At 42.3% G+C, this 12,500-nt stretch overlaps 1 protein-coding gene across 1 annotated transcript in view; it reads right to left on the bottom strand.

The window, feature by feature from the left end:
• The window catches only part of AAAS (aladin WD repeat nucleoporin), an 89,915-nt gene that overhangs the window by 2,977 nt on the left and 74,438 nt on the right, over positions 1-12,500 (bottom strand). Inside the window, exon 14 of the mRNA XM_085870945.1 lies at positions 5,817-5,884. Coding sequence (XP_085727071.1) covers positions 5,817-5,884 — 68 coding nt within the window. The remainder of the gene's footprint in view (positions 1-5,816; positions 5,885-12,500) is intronic.

The raw sequence follows: 12,500 nt of genomic DNA, 5'->3' as shown, positions 1-12,500 counted from the left end.
TGCAGTAAAACAACCTATAAATTAAGGCAATACAAGAGAATAACCCCCAAAAAGTCACCAATTAGTCGCCATTTACGTACCACATACAGTGGGGAGAACAAGTATTTGATATACTGCCAATTTTGCAGGTTTTCTCACTTACAAAGCACGTAGAGGTCTGTAATTTTTATCATAGGTACACTTCAACTGTGAAAGACGGAATCTAAAACAAAAATCCTGAAAATCACATTGTATGATTTTTAAATAATTAATTTGCATTTTATTGCATGAAATAAGTATTTGATCACCTACCAACCAGTAAGAATTCTGGCTCTCACAAACCTGTTAGTTTTGTCTTTAAGAAGCCCTCCCATTCTCCACTCATTGCATGGATGAACTTCACCTGTTTGAACTCGTTATCTGCATAAAAGACAGCTGTCCACACTCAATCAATCAGACTCCAACCTCTCCACAATGGGCAAGACCAGAGAGCTGTCTAAGGACATCAGGGACAAAATTGTAGACTTGCACAAGGCTGGGATGGGCTACAGGACAATAGGCAAGCAGCTTGGTGAGAAGGCAACAACTGTTGGCGCAATTATTAGAAAATGGAAGAAGTTCAAGATAACAGTCAATCTCCTTCGGTCTGGGGCTCCATGCAAGATCTCACCTCGTGGAGCCTCAATGATCATGAGAAAGGTGAGGGATCAGCCCAGAACGACATGGCAGGACCTGGTCAATGACCTGAAGAGAGCTAGGGACCACAGTATCAAAGAAAACCATAAGTAACACACTACGCCGTCATGGATTAAAATCCTGCAGCGCACGCAAGGTCCCTCTGCTCAAGCCAGCGCATGTGCAGGCCTGTCTGAAGTTTGCCAATGACCATCTGGATCATCCAGAGGAGGAATGGGAGAAGGTCATGTGGTCTGATGAGACCAAAATGGAGCTTTTAGGTTAAAACTACACTCGCCGTGTTTGGAGGAAGAAGAAGGATGAGTACAACCCCAAGAACACCATCTCAACCGTAAAGCATGGAGGTGGAAACATCATTCTTTGGGGATGCTTTTCTACAAACGGGACAGGACGACTGCACCGTATTGAGGGGAGGATGGATGGGGCCATGTATCGCGAGATCTTGGCCAACAACCTCCTTCCCTCAACAAGAGCATTGAAGATGGGGCATGGCTGGGTCTTCCAGTATGACAACGACCCGAAACACACAACCAGGGCAACTAAGGAGTGGCTCCGGAAGAAGCATCTCAAGGTCCTGGAGTGGCCTAGCCAGTCTCCAGACCTGAACCCAAGAGAAAATCTTTGGAGGGAGCTGAAAGTCTGTGTTGCCCAGCGACAGCCCCGAAACCTGAAGGATCTGGAGAAGATCTGTATGGAGGAGTGGGCCAAAATCCCTGCTGCAGTCTGTGCAAACCTGGTTAAGAACTACAGGAAACATCTGATCTCTGTTATTGCAAACAAAGGTTTCTGCACCAAATATTAAGTTCTGTTTTTCTGATGTATCAAATACTTATTTCATGCAATAAAATGCAAATTAATTATTTAAAAATCATACAATGTGATTTTCAGCATTTTTGTTTTAGATTCCGTCTTTCACAGTTGAAGTGTACCTATGATAAAAATTACAGACCTCTACGTGCTTTGTAAGTGGGAAAACCTGCAAAATTGGCAGTGTATCAAATACTTGTTCTCCCCACTGTACATACAGTTCAGGGTGACCTGGATATCAGTTATACCCAATAACATATGCACCTATGATATTGTGCCACATGAACACACTTGCTGTGACAAACAAAGGTGCCTGCCACACATCCACCCCATCTCAGCATTCATTACATTGTCAACCAGTTTTCTGAAATGTATCCAGGAAGGAAGAGGTTAAATGTAATTTATGTCACCTACTGGCAGTCTGTGACAAAACAACCACCCAGTGATAGATGCAGTGCTCGCTGCTACACTGCCAACTGCAGTATCAGCAGGGAGGCTTTTCAATAAAGCCTTTGGGATAACAATCACCCTTACAATTAATGGTTTATTAAATTCTCCAATGATCAATTATAATTTCTCGTTTTTTGATTTGCAGTTAAACGTGATTTTTGTCGTCATCACCTTTAGTCCAACCTTTTGATTCAGAATATACAGTACCTATAGAAAGTCTACACCACCTTTCAAAATTCTCACCTTTTGTTGTTTTATAGCTTGGAATTAAATTCGTTTAAATCAGACTTTTTCCACCTTTATTTACACATCATAACCCACAACTTCCAAGTGAAAAACAAATTCTACAAATTTCAGAAAATTAATTAAAATTACAAAAATAAAATATCTTGGTTGGCTAAATGTCCACCACCCTGAGTTAATCGTTGGTGGAAGCACCCTTGACAGCAATTACAGCTGTGAGTCTGTTGGGATAGGTCTCTCCCAATTTTGCACACCTTGACTGGGCAATATTTGCCCATTCTTCTGTACAAAACTGTTCAAGCTCAGTTAAGTTGTGTGGGGAGTGATGATGGACAGCAATCTTCAAGTCATGCCAAAAAATTTTCAATTGGATTTGGGTCGGGGCTCTGACGGGGCCACTCAAGGACATTTATCTTTTCTATTCCTGAGCAACTCCAATTTAGCTTTGGCTGTGTACTTTGGGTCGTTGCCATGCTGGAAGGTGAACTTCCATCCCAATTTCGGCATTCTTTCAGAGGGCAACAGGTTTTCCTCCAGGATTTTTCTGCATTTTGCTCCATCCATTTTCTCTTCTATCGTGACAGGTGCCCCAGTCTCTGCTGAAGAGAAACATCCCCATAACATGATGCAGCCACCACCATGTTTCACAGAAGGGATGGTGTTCTTTGAATGAGGTGCTGTGTTGGGGTTGCACCAAATGTAACATTTTGCTTTTAGGCCAAAAAGTTCCATCTTGGTTTCGTCAAACCACAAAACCTTTTGCCACATAGCTTCAGAATCTCCAGAGTGGTTTTTTGCATCCCTCGTACGGGACTCAAGGTGGGCATTTTTGAGTAATGGCTTCCTTCTTGCCACCCTAACATACAGGCCAGACTTGTAGAGTGCTTGGGATATTGTTGTCACTTGCACACAGTGACCAGTCTTTGCCACAAAGGCCTGTAGCTCTTTCAAAGTTGCCATTGGCTTCTTGGTGGTCTCTATGATCAGTCTCCTCCTTGCTTGGTCATCCAGTTGCGAGGGACAGCCTGATCGAGGCAGGGTCTTGATGGTCCCATCTGCCTTCCACTTCTTAATGATCGGCTTGACTGTGCTCCATGGGATATTCAAGGTTTGGAAGATTTTCATACCCATCCCCTGATCTGTGCCTTTCCACAACTTTATCTCGGAGGTCTTTTGGAAGCTCCTTGGTGCTCATGGTTGAGTCTTCACTGTGAAATGCACTACCCAGCAGAGGAAACGTACAACAGGAACAGATATATTTTATTCTGAAACTAGAAGGGCACTCGGTAGAGCGCATACCTCCAGCCTGTAATGCCTGATCCACAAGAACCTATCTGGCCCAATACATTTTTGAGATGTTGTGCTATATATCCTTTTGGCCCTATCTCTCAATCGTGAAGAATCACTTTTTTAAAATTCTAGTCATCGAATCCGAATCCAGATCTTCACCAAAATCAAATCAGTTTGTCCTCGTCACACACCGCACCTGTCTACAAAATTTTATCCGGATCCGTCCACAAGTTTTTGAGATATCCTGTCCACAGACAAATAGACAGAAAGGGGGTGAAAACATAACCTCCTTAACTTCCAGTGGCAGAGGTAATAACCTTCAGATCAGCAGAGTGATGCAGCTTCTATCTGCCCGTCAGTGGGATGGGGTAGTGTATCACATTAAAATCATCTGCAACAAGGAAAAAAGGGTTTTCCAAAGCATCATTGTTTGGTTACGTAGAGTAGGTACAATACCGGGCCCACACACTGCCTTGAAACATTCCAGCTTCCACTGGGAGAGGAGAGAAGATGGTCGCGTTGATAGCAATGTAGTGATTGCCGAGTGGAACTAGATCGGTAGAATGCATGCCTCCACCAGGCTGGACATATTTTGTTTTGTATCGCACTGATAGACAGGATCTGCATCCAGATCTTAACCAAAATCGAATCAGCTTGTTATTGTCACCTACCCCTCATCAACCAATTTTTGTCAAAACCTGTCCTCAACTTTTTGAAATATCATGCTATATATTATTTTTGGCAGAATCTCTCAATTGTGAAGAATCACTTTAAAACAAAAAAAAAAACCTCGTAACAGGATCCGGATCATCACTAAAATCAAATTAATTTGTCCTCATCACACTCAACCTGTACACCAAGTTTCGTCCAAATAGTATACCCACAACTTTTGACATATCCTGCTCACAGACAAACAGGGATGAAAACATAACCTCCCATCCATCTCAGTGGCAGAGGTAAATCAGAAATTTGTGTGAAGGTGACCTTGAATGTCACAGGCAGCAAGGATGTTTTTGCACCCTTCTTCTGGATTGGAGTAATCCAGGATGCCTTCCAAGCAGAGTCAAAAAAGGATAACTATCTTCTGGGGTGGAAATGTAAATTACAATGTCCACTCATTAGTGGGTAATGCGTTAATAAGGTGGGGACAGAGAGGGATGGGTTGGGAGCACGAGCATTGGAGGCAAATACTGGGTTGACATTACATCCTTTTGAGCAGAATTAGCTGACAAGGAAGTGACTGAGTGGGAACACACACCAGAAACAGTGTGATGGTACCACCAAGAGTATGTGGAAGGAGATAAGTTTGAGAGTTCAGCTTTAAACAGGAACCCAAAACCTCAGACCACATCAATGCTAATCTATCCTTTGATATCCCACAAAATAAAAATGACGTGTCTTTTTCCGATTTCCGAATTATACAGTAGAGCGGGCCCACCCCGAACGCGCGTTTCCACATCACAGTTTCGCTTTTTCATGAGTCTCGACATGAAGTTTTCATGAGTCTTCATGGAGAGGTGCTCGAAATTCAAGCGCGAGAGGGATGCTGTCATGGCACCTTATGCGCATGTCTATAACTATAAGGACATGCAGAACAAGGCAAAGCATACAATGATCACCTCCTTCTTCACAAAGTCTGCTGATCCTGACCCAGGGATGTCAACGTCATCTCAATAACCTCCAATGCCCTCCATCATAAGTACAATTTAAAAAAATTTCATTTTTACTAGTTTCGGGAAAAAAAAAAGTCAATAAACTTTAGTTGGTTCATACATCCGTACTTTCAATGGGTTACATCGTGGAACGATTTAACTCGAACAACGAATAATTTTCGATTTTTTTTTTTCACAAATATGCCGAGTCGAGGCATCCTTGGTGTTTTTATGGTATTCCAAACTGAGATGGTTTCATGCTACACCAATGGCTGAAACACCAAAAAGTTTGCCAGAAATTGTACGAGGTTTGTCCAAAATACCCGAGTGGGAATCGGGCCTACAAAAGCAGGCCCCCATCCCCAGCACCACTCCCGCCCTCCACAACCAACCTTCACCCCCACAACACCGACCACCTTCCCACCCCCCCCCCACCTGTTTCCGCCATCTCCCCCACAATCCCCCATCAACAATTATCATTCATTCCAGTGCATGGGGTTGGGGCTTAGAATGACTGAAGGTAGGTTTTGATAAGTGGTACTTGATATTATTACAACATAATGGAAGTTTTCCTTTTATTGATTTTTGCTTTCATATGCAGCAAATGTCAAAACTTTCAGCATGCCTTTAAAACAGTAACACTTCAACTCAAAATTGCTCTGATCACCTCCACCTCAAATTGTATTTTGGTTTCCTTACCTCTCAGCAGCACAGCAAGTCTCTCGCCAGTCGAATCCCAAGTCATCATCTGCACCTCTCCTCCAACTCTGAGATTGAGAACACACAAAATGTTAAATAATCACCAACGAGCAGAAAGGAACTTTGTAATGAGCATAACAGTTACCAAACATAACAAGCCAAGGATGTTTTTCTGCCCTAAATTATGTTTTTAGAGAAGCTCCAAGGTGCAAATGTTTATGGCAATTTGGTAAAGCCGATTGATCTGATCTAAAATCTGATCTCTCCAGTCAAGACTGGTCCCAAATCTTATCAGCTCCGAACATTGACTGCTCCTGGAATTTCCTCTACAACTGCTCATCCATCCATCCATCGGGACCATACTCCATGCAGAGCGTTGGTGCTGCCTAAGCAGTCTCCTTGGCTATTGGACACAATCCTGGACGGGTCGCCACTCCGACACAGTATACCAGCATGCTGGCACTCATTTTGCCGACCTCGGAAGGATGACAGGCAGAGTCAACCCCACCTGGTATGAATTCAACAGTGGAGTGGGGTTTGAACTCAGGATCAGAGGATTCCAAGCCACCACCCTAACCAATGAGCCAACACCAGGTATATACAACTGCTCAACGCAGGGTTTTTCTCTTCTTCACAAGTCAACTTTTGTGTCCATCATTTTGAACTTCTTGCCCTCACCATCCTCCAACACCTGGTGAGAGCTGTTCAGGTCTGTGTCTGATACACACTCCCCTTACAGTGCTGGACATGACTCGAGAAAAAGCAGAGTTCTTGAATTATTTCTTCACTCAAAAGGCAAAGGTCTAAAATCATTACCTTCCTGGACCTACCCTTTCCCTCACCAGAATGTTTCTTGCAGCATATGGACTTCTCCCCTGCCAAAATGGAGAAGTTTCTTACCAAGTTCGACACTTCAGCAACCGGCCCTCATGACGAAAGTGCTCTAACCCTTGAGAATTGCACTTCAGTCCGACCATACACTGTTCCCTCTCCTTCTCACATGGGTCCTTCTTGGATGGGCAACTTCCTCTGTTTTGGAAAGTTACAAACCATTACAATTTGTAAGAAAGGTTCCAAAATGAATCCCCTCAACTACAGCCCTATCTGCCTTCTCCCCATTGTAAGCAAAGTAATGGAGTCCACCAGTGCAGCTGACTTCAGGCACTCTCTCTTCTTTAACAACCAGTTTGGCTTTCCACCTTGGATATGTTATTCTGTCTGACCTGTGACAGTCTGGTATCCTGTCATGATTTGTAAGCGGTATTCCTTTAATATGCAGGTCTCCTGCATGATATATATATATATATATATATATATATATATATATATATATATATATATATATATATATATTTTTATATATATATATATATATTGATTGTCCGATTTGGTCTCAGAGTGAAAAACAAGGGGTAGCCTTTGATGGTGTCCTTTCCTTTCAGGCTGTTATTCCACAAGGCCATCTGCTGGAACTACATTATTCTGGATCCACACAAGTGATTGTTGTTGATGCGATTTATTTATACATCATGGGACAGATGAGGTTATTTTTGTATACCTTGTCGAGGCTCGTATGAGAGCAAACACACAAGGCACAGCAAGAGGGGCACGAGACAAGAGGGGCGGGAGTGGGAAGGACAAAACAGTGGGGAACAGAGACATTAGGAGATCTGTGGAAGGGAGAGGGATGGGGCGGGGAACACGGGGTACACAAGATGGACATGACAGGAACTTTCAGGAAGGAAAGCAGGGAATTTGAAGGAGTCACCTTCAGAGGTGACAACTTCTGACAGATGAATACTGAATTATTTAATTGTGACCTAATCACGTAATGCTGCATTGTGGCGAATGATTTCACATAGGGATCAGATGTTGAGGTAACAATTTCAATACTGGGTATGTCCACATCAAGCAGCAATCACTGCATTGCACCGTCATCACATTGGCCATATGAACATGCAATAATGAGCCAGCGGGAATGGAATTCTGCACCTGAATTAGCTCATGTTCCAGCTCATCAATGGTTTGTGGCTGTCTTGGCAAGGACAATCGATCATAATCCAGATGTTCAATTGGATTTAAATCTGGCGAGATGGTCGACCAGGTTGTAATGACATTAACGATGGCATTGACAAGAATGTTTCTTGTTCAAATGGCCCTGTGCGCAGGAGCATCATCATGCATAAATACGATTCCTGGACCATGTTGCTGTAACATCTCATTAATGTATTGATCTGCCATGGATATGGAACAAGTTGGTGTGAAAGTTTTCAACAATATCACCCCACCTTTATTACACTTCCACGTCCAAAATGTACAGCTTCTTGCACACAGACTGGGGCATATTGCTCATTGAGTGTTCTGCAGACCCATCATGCATTTGAAGGAGAAACCTGGAATAGTCACTGAGCATAACACTTTCCCATTGCCTCCATGTCCTGATTTGACAACTGCAAGCATGCTTGGACGTGTCACAGTGCAAACCTTGGAAGATGAACAGGACAACAAGCACAGATCCCTGCATCACAGAGACACCTCAAGACTGTGTTGACACTTATCCTGCAAGGTGTCAGGGAGTGTGTTCGCAGTACTCTGAGCAGTTTAAAACTGATTGCGTACTTGGGTTGTGTGAATGTATCACTCCTGAGCTCAAGTCGTTATCTTGGAACATCGCTTGTCGATCTCGTAACTTGATAATGATAAACACTTCTTCTCCCCACATTGATTAGACCCTTGCAACATGGCTAAAGGAAGACAGTGCTTGAAGGTGTCCAATGATTAGAATCCTCAGAGATGGCATTCTAACGGATTGCTAAAGAATCTAAGCAGTGTGTTTTTTGGATGATCCACACATTTGTGTCTTAGAAAGACTGTTTTGTATTTGCTCAGTCAGAATGCTTTGTGTCTTTCTAAAAACCTGAGGGTGTATGAGCTGCATGCGCTGAATGATTATGGCAGGAGGCAATTATGTTGCATCGAAACTTGCAATCAGGTATTCTGCACATCTCCGTGGCAAAAAGGCATTTGGAATGAATGCTGGAACAGTGACTTCACCAATTACTTTGTGAACTAGAACGGCACTCATGAGCACATAATCTCACATCGTGCGCTCATTCTGAACAAAAATACCATCGTTAACTGATCATCTACTAAATTATGGCCCACTTACTGGATCATTCATTCACCCTATTGTCACATATATTGCCATTATCCGTAGCTTCATTGGTTATTAGGATATTTAACGACCACTTTTGTGCACATTAAGACTAAATTGCATCAATGAAGATTAATATGAAAAAAAAAATTCAAACTACAGGTAGTGGAGAAAAAAAATAGAAACTCCAATGTAAATAAAGTGATTTATAGTGTGTTGGGGCACAATATTCAGCCAACACGGCCTGCAGGCGCTGTGGCATAGAGTGCACCAGGGTCTGGAATTCTGCAGGAGGGATGCGGCACCATTCTTCCACGAGAAAAAAAAAATCAATCAACTCACACCTGTTTGATGGAGGTGGAAAACGTTGTGTCAGGTGTCATTCCAGAATATCCCATAAATGCTCGATTGGGTTCAGATCTGGTTACTAAGAAGGCCATGCCATATGGATAACGTCAGTGTCATGCTCATCAAACCATTGGACGAGCATGTGTGCTCTGTGCATGGGAGCATTGTCATCCTGGAAGACACCCATCCTGGCAGAAAAGAAGTGCTGCAACATGGGATGAAGATGATCACTCAGCAACATTAAGTAGCAATTGGCATCGACTTTGCCTTCTAAGGGAATGACTGCACACAGAGCATATCAGGAAAATGTGCCCCAGAACACTACAGAACCACCAGAACCCTTCACTGTTGGAACCAAGCACTCAGGGTTGTAGAGTGCTTTTGGCTAGCGCCATTCGCGCATTTATCCGTTTGTCAAGAACTTTGTGAAGGATGATTCATCGGACCATATCACATTTCTACACTGATTGGAAGTCCATTGCCTGTGCTTTTTACACCACTGGACTCACAAATGTGCATTGCCAGGTGTGATGAGCGGTTTGTGCCCTGCAACCCGACTATGGCATCCCGCTCTGTGGAGTTCTCGGCAGACCATTTTTTATGAAACTGGCTGCTCGCAACACAGGTTTAAATTTGGTCAATTGATCTGCAGTTGCTCACCTGCTTTGCCTTGCACTTGAAATTAATGCAAGAACATCACATTCCTGGATTATGCACTTCATCAACTGTTGCCCTTTGCTGATTGTCTTTCCATGCCGACATCACCAAGTTGAGTTGTCTTTGTCACTGAAGCTCCTGCAAAACGTGCTCCAACGGTCCCCTCTCTTTCAAAGTCATTGAGGTCAACTCTTGCAATCATGCTAGCCATAATTATAAGCAACCAGGCCTGTGCAGCATTTTTATACACGACACGAAGTATGCTGGGATGTTCTTTGCTTAATTAACACGTGGGCCACACCTGTGTGGAAGCCTTTGCTTTCAATGTACTTGGTGTCCCTCATTTAACCAGGTATTTCCATTTTTTGTCCACCATCTGTATATTCCCCATGGCTAGTCGATCATATGTACGAAGTTTCACATCGATCTGTTAAGCAGTTCTGGAAAAGAAGATTTTTTTTTGTTATTTTTGACATCATAAATTTAATTCTTCCCTCACATCTGGTTGTAGAACAGATGTTTGAAGTTTCAGATTTTTAGATCCTCGTGGAGGATCTCTAAGTCTTACTCACGTTGTTCTTCATCTTCTTCTTGTGGACTTTTTTGTTTCACAGCCTACAGTTTTCATCGAAACTTCCTGAAACTTGGCATATATATGCAAAAATACCCTGCACAGACAGTAACCATCTCCGATTTTGAAAATTCCTCCTTGAAAAAAAGTTATGATGTCAAAATATCTCCGCAAATGGAAATCGCCTAAAAAATTATCTCCGAAACTAGGCAAGCTTTTTGAATTCTGTTTGAGGGAATCAAACAGGGCATTAGCAGAGATGAATTACCGCACATATGATACATCACCATGACGTCATATCAATTTTTATGACGTCATTCCTATTTTTTGACATTTTTTTGTTTCACAACCCAGAGTTTTCATCGGATCTTCGTGAAACTTGCCATGTATTATATATGCAAAGCCCACGCGCAGGCAGTAACCATTTCCGATTTTGGAAATTCTTCCTAGAAAAAAAGTTGACGTCATAATATCGCCGCGAATGGAAATCGCCTATACCATTATCTCCGAAACTAGGCAAGCTGTTTGAATTTTGCTTGCGGGAATCAAGCCGGGCATTAGCACAGATAATTTATCGCAAACCTGATACATCACAATGACGTCATATTCGTTTTTATGACGTCATCATTAAGAGGACGAGGATCTTAGCTCATTTGAGCTTGTTTGGATAAGGATTCAATTTCAACCAAATATGGCTGGAATACCACTTCATTGATCATGTCATCATGATCACCCTATATACTCCATGGGGAATTGATGACATATGCCAGGTTCAAATTTTGTCCGTTGAGCAGTTTCAGAGATGGCCAATTATTTTTCTTTAATCCAATATGGCTGCCAAACCATGTGACCTATGACGTCAGAGTTGTCATTGAAATATTCTCTATGGGGAGTGCCTCCTAGGTTTACAGTTTTGCATTGATCGGACGAGTGATTACAGAGAAAAATTTTTTTAAATGAAAATATATAGACGTGGACACACACAGACAGATGGGAGCATTGTATAGTCTCGCAACCTCTACAGGGCGAGACTAATGATACATTTTCGTGTTTTTTTTTTATGGGGGAGATTACATATCAACTCGTATAAAAGCCCGTCAAACTGATGGGTTAGAGTTGTTTCATTCGAAATATTCAAGGAGACTGGAAGATATGATGCCTCGTAGTAGTAAAAAAAAAAGTGTTATTTTAAAACACGACATAAAATGTGTTACCGTATTTTATATATCTTCTGGGACGTTTCGTTTTTATGGAACAGCCTCGTGAGCATACCAACTTCTGAAGCCTTGGCGTAGTGTCAGGTATGCTTACATCTTTGTTATTTATTAGACATCCTACGGACGGAAATTAACACTCATTTTACTCTGCACACGTTGTACATTACGTGCAGCAAATTTAATCTCCCTGCACATTGTATTTATTATTATTTTAACTATTCTGTACACTACCCTTGACACTCGGTTTGCAAGTCGCTGTCTACAATTTAATAGAAGAGACCAATTACTCTTCTTTTGGGTCCTCAAGGTGTTTTGACCATGGTGAACAGAAAGTCGTGTTAAAAGATTGGCCTTTAAAACCCGAATGAAACCGTACTTAGGAAGGGGGACAGATAAATACACACTGTTTTATATAGATATAGAAGATGATATACGGTATCTCATATTCTTGAAATTCATCTGTGTAGAAGAATCCATCACTCTTGTGAAAGGCCAGCTGTTACTGAATCCCTTTTGTCAGACCTGGACAAGATACGCTGCTGGTTAACCATGTGGAACACGACGTTCAACACAGGCAAGTCACATGCTCTGAAACAGTCTCTCCACAAGGATTGGAAATCAAACTATACAATCCACTTTTCTGGACAGCCACTGGAAGAGACGCAGTCAATGGAACTCATGACCTCACTAACTGCCATAACCTTTCACGGGAGAATCATATTACCAAATTGGCATCA

The sequence above is a fragment of the Eptatretus burgeri genome, chromosome 2 (assembly GCF_056783735.1).
Source record: "Eptatretus burgeri isolate ZD-2024b chromosome 2, Ebu_testis_v1, whole genome shotgun sequence".
Taxonomy (NCBI): Eukaryota; Metazoa; Chordata; class Myxini; order Myxiniformes; family Myxinidae; genus Eptatretus; species Eptatretus burgeri.
Note: the sequence above shows the minus strand (reverse complement) of the source record. Positions and strands in the feature narration are given on the sequence as shown.